Source organism: Plasmodium gallinaceum, assembly GCF_900005855.1.
Source record: "Plasmodium gallinaceum strain 8A genome assembly, contig: PGAL8A_v1_10, whole genome shotgun sequence".
NCBI classification, from domain to species: Eukaryota; Apicomplexa; class Aconoidasida; order Haemosporida; family Plasmodiidae; genus Plasmodium; species Plasmodium gallinaceum.
In genome coordinates this window covers 773,416-775,306 of record NW_021628239.1, presented here as the reverse complement: position 1 = coordinate 775,306, position 1,891 = coordinate 773,416, and the positions used below count along the sequence as shown (strand labels likewise).

General features: G+C 14.1%; 1 protein-coding gene across 1 annotated transcript; it reads left to right on the top strand.

The window, feature by feature from the left end:
- Window positions 1-339: 339 nt before the first annotated feature.
- On the top strand, window positions 340-1,625 carry PGAL8A_00020100 (conserved Plasmodium protein, unknown function; the record flags this gene model as incomplete). The annotated part of the gene is made up of 5 exons (XM_028671607.1): window positions 340-725; window positions 832-994; window positions 1,093-1,162; window positions 1,309-1,466; window positions 1,587-1,625. The coding sequence occupies 5 exons, from the start codon at window positions 340-342 to the stop codon at window positions 1,623-1,625; spliced, it is 816 nt and encodes a 271-aa protein (XP_028528243.1).
- Window positions 1,626-1,891: the final 266 nt, after the last annotated feature.

The window sequence follows — 1,891 nt, the reverse complement described above, 5'->3', positions numbered from 1 at the left end:
TTTTTTTTTTTTTTTTTTCTTTAAAGAAAATAATTGTTTGTTAAATTATTAAAAGAATTATACTATGTTAATCTTATATTAAATTTATTATAAAAAAAAAAAAAAAAAAATTATATAAAAAAAAATAAACAATATTTTTTTTTTTTTTCCTTTATATATATATATATATATATAATTATTGTTTGTTTGTTTATATTATTTTATTTGTAATTTAATATTTGTGAGTAAAGTGTAGGAAAATATTTATAATTTCACAAGAAAAAAAAAAAAAAAAAATTTTTATGTGTATAAAATAATAAATACATTTTTTTTTTTTTTTTTTTTTTTTTTTTTTAAAAAATGCTATTCTTATATGTAATTTTTGTTATAATTCCTTTTTTGATATTTTCTTTTTTCGTATATAGAAATGTATCAAAAATTATTCATGAAAAAAATAGAAGAAATGAATTTTTTAGTTGTTTAAAATATGACAACAAACAATATGATGTATATGATAATTTTTCAAATAAGTATGAAATAGAAAAATATATTTACTATCTAAAAGTTGAAAGAGGTATAGAAGCTAATTATGATACAGAGATACTTGAAGGATTAAATGATGAAACTAAAAATGAAAAATATAAACAGAATTTACAATATATAGAAAATATACTAGATGATATTTATAATGATACTAAGTATATAGAAGATAGTGAAGTAGATAATCCTCAAAATAGTTGGATGAGGTAAAAAAAAAAATTTATAATATATTTTATTTCTATTTATTTATATATAGCTTTTTTTTTTTAATTTATTTTATTTTATTATTTTTTTTTTTTTTTTTTTTATTAGAAAATTAGCTAATGAAGACATAGTAAAATTAAAGGTTTTATTACTAAAGAAAGCTATTTGTTTTTTGCCTATTTGTAACAAAATATTTCAAGATAAAAATAAAAAATATAGATTATATAATAATTATTATATTGATGATAATATGTCAAAGCAACTTGATGGGGTATGAATAATTTTGAATTCATAAATTTGCATATACATATATATATATTTTATCATTTCATTATTCTTTATTCTTTTGTCTATTTTTTTTTTTGTTAGCAATGTGATGAATTTTTAGAAGAGTTTAACAGAATCATTTTTGAAGCAAACTGCTTAACAAATAAATGGGGTATTTATGAATAAAAATATATATATATATATATATTTATTTATTTATTTATTTATTTATTTATTTGATGATGTATTCTATAATACTTTTACTTCTTTAAATAAAATTTTTTTTTTAAAATTATCTAGGGGAATCAATTATTTCAGATGCTTACCGAATTTATAATCATAATAAAGCAAAAGCAGAAGAAGAAAAAAAAAAAAAAGAAGAATTAAAAAATACATTAAAAAAACAAAAGTTAAAAGAAAAAAAATTAAAAGAAACTACTGAAAAAGCCAATTTATTAGCGAATGAAATAATTGAAGTAAGACTAAAAAAAAAATTTTTATCTTGTAAATTATAAAAAATATAAATTATAAAATATAAATTATAAAAAATATAAATTATAAATTATAAATTTTATTTTATTTTTTTTATAATATAGGAGGAAAATTCCAAAAAAAAAAAAAAAAAGAATAAATAATTCCAAATTTATTATTTTATTTTTATTCTTATTCTTATTTTTATATTTATTTATTTATTTTTTTTTTTTTTTTTTTGTCTAATATTTAATTAGTGTCTATTTTTATAAATAATTATACAATTATTTATTTTTTAAGAAAACATAACCTTATTAATTCTTTTTATATTTTTATTTTATGATATATTTATAGATTTAAAAAATGAGTTTTGCTTGTAAAGATTACTTTTTCTCTTTTTCTCTTTTTTTTTTTTTTTTTTTTTTTTTTT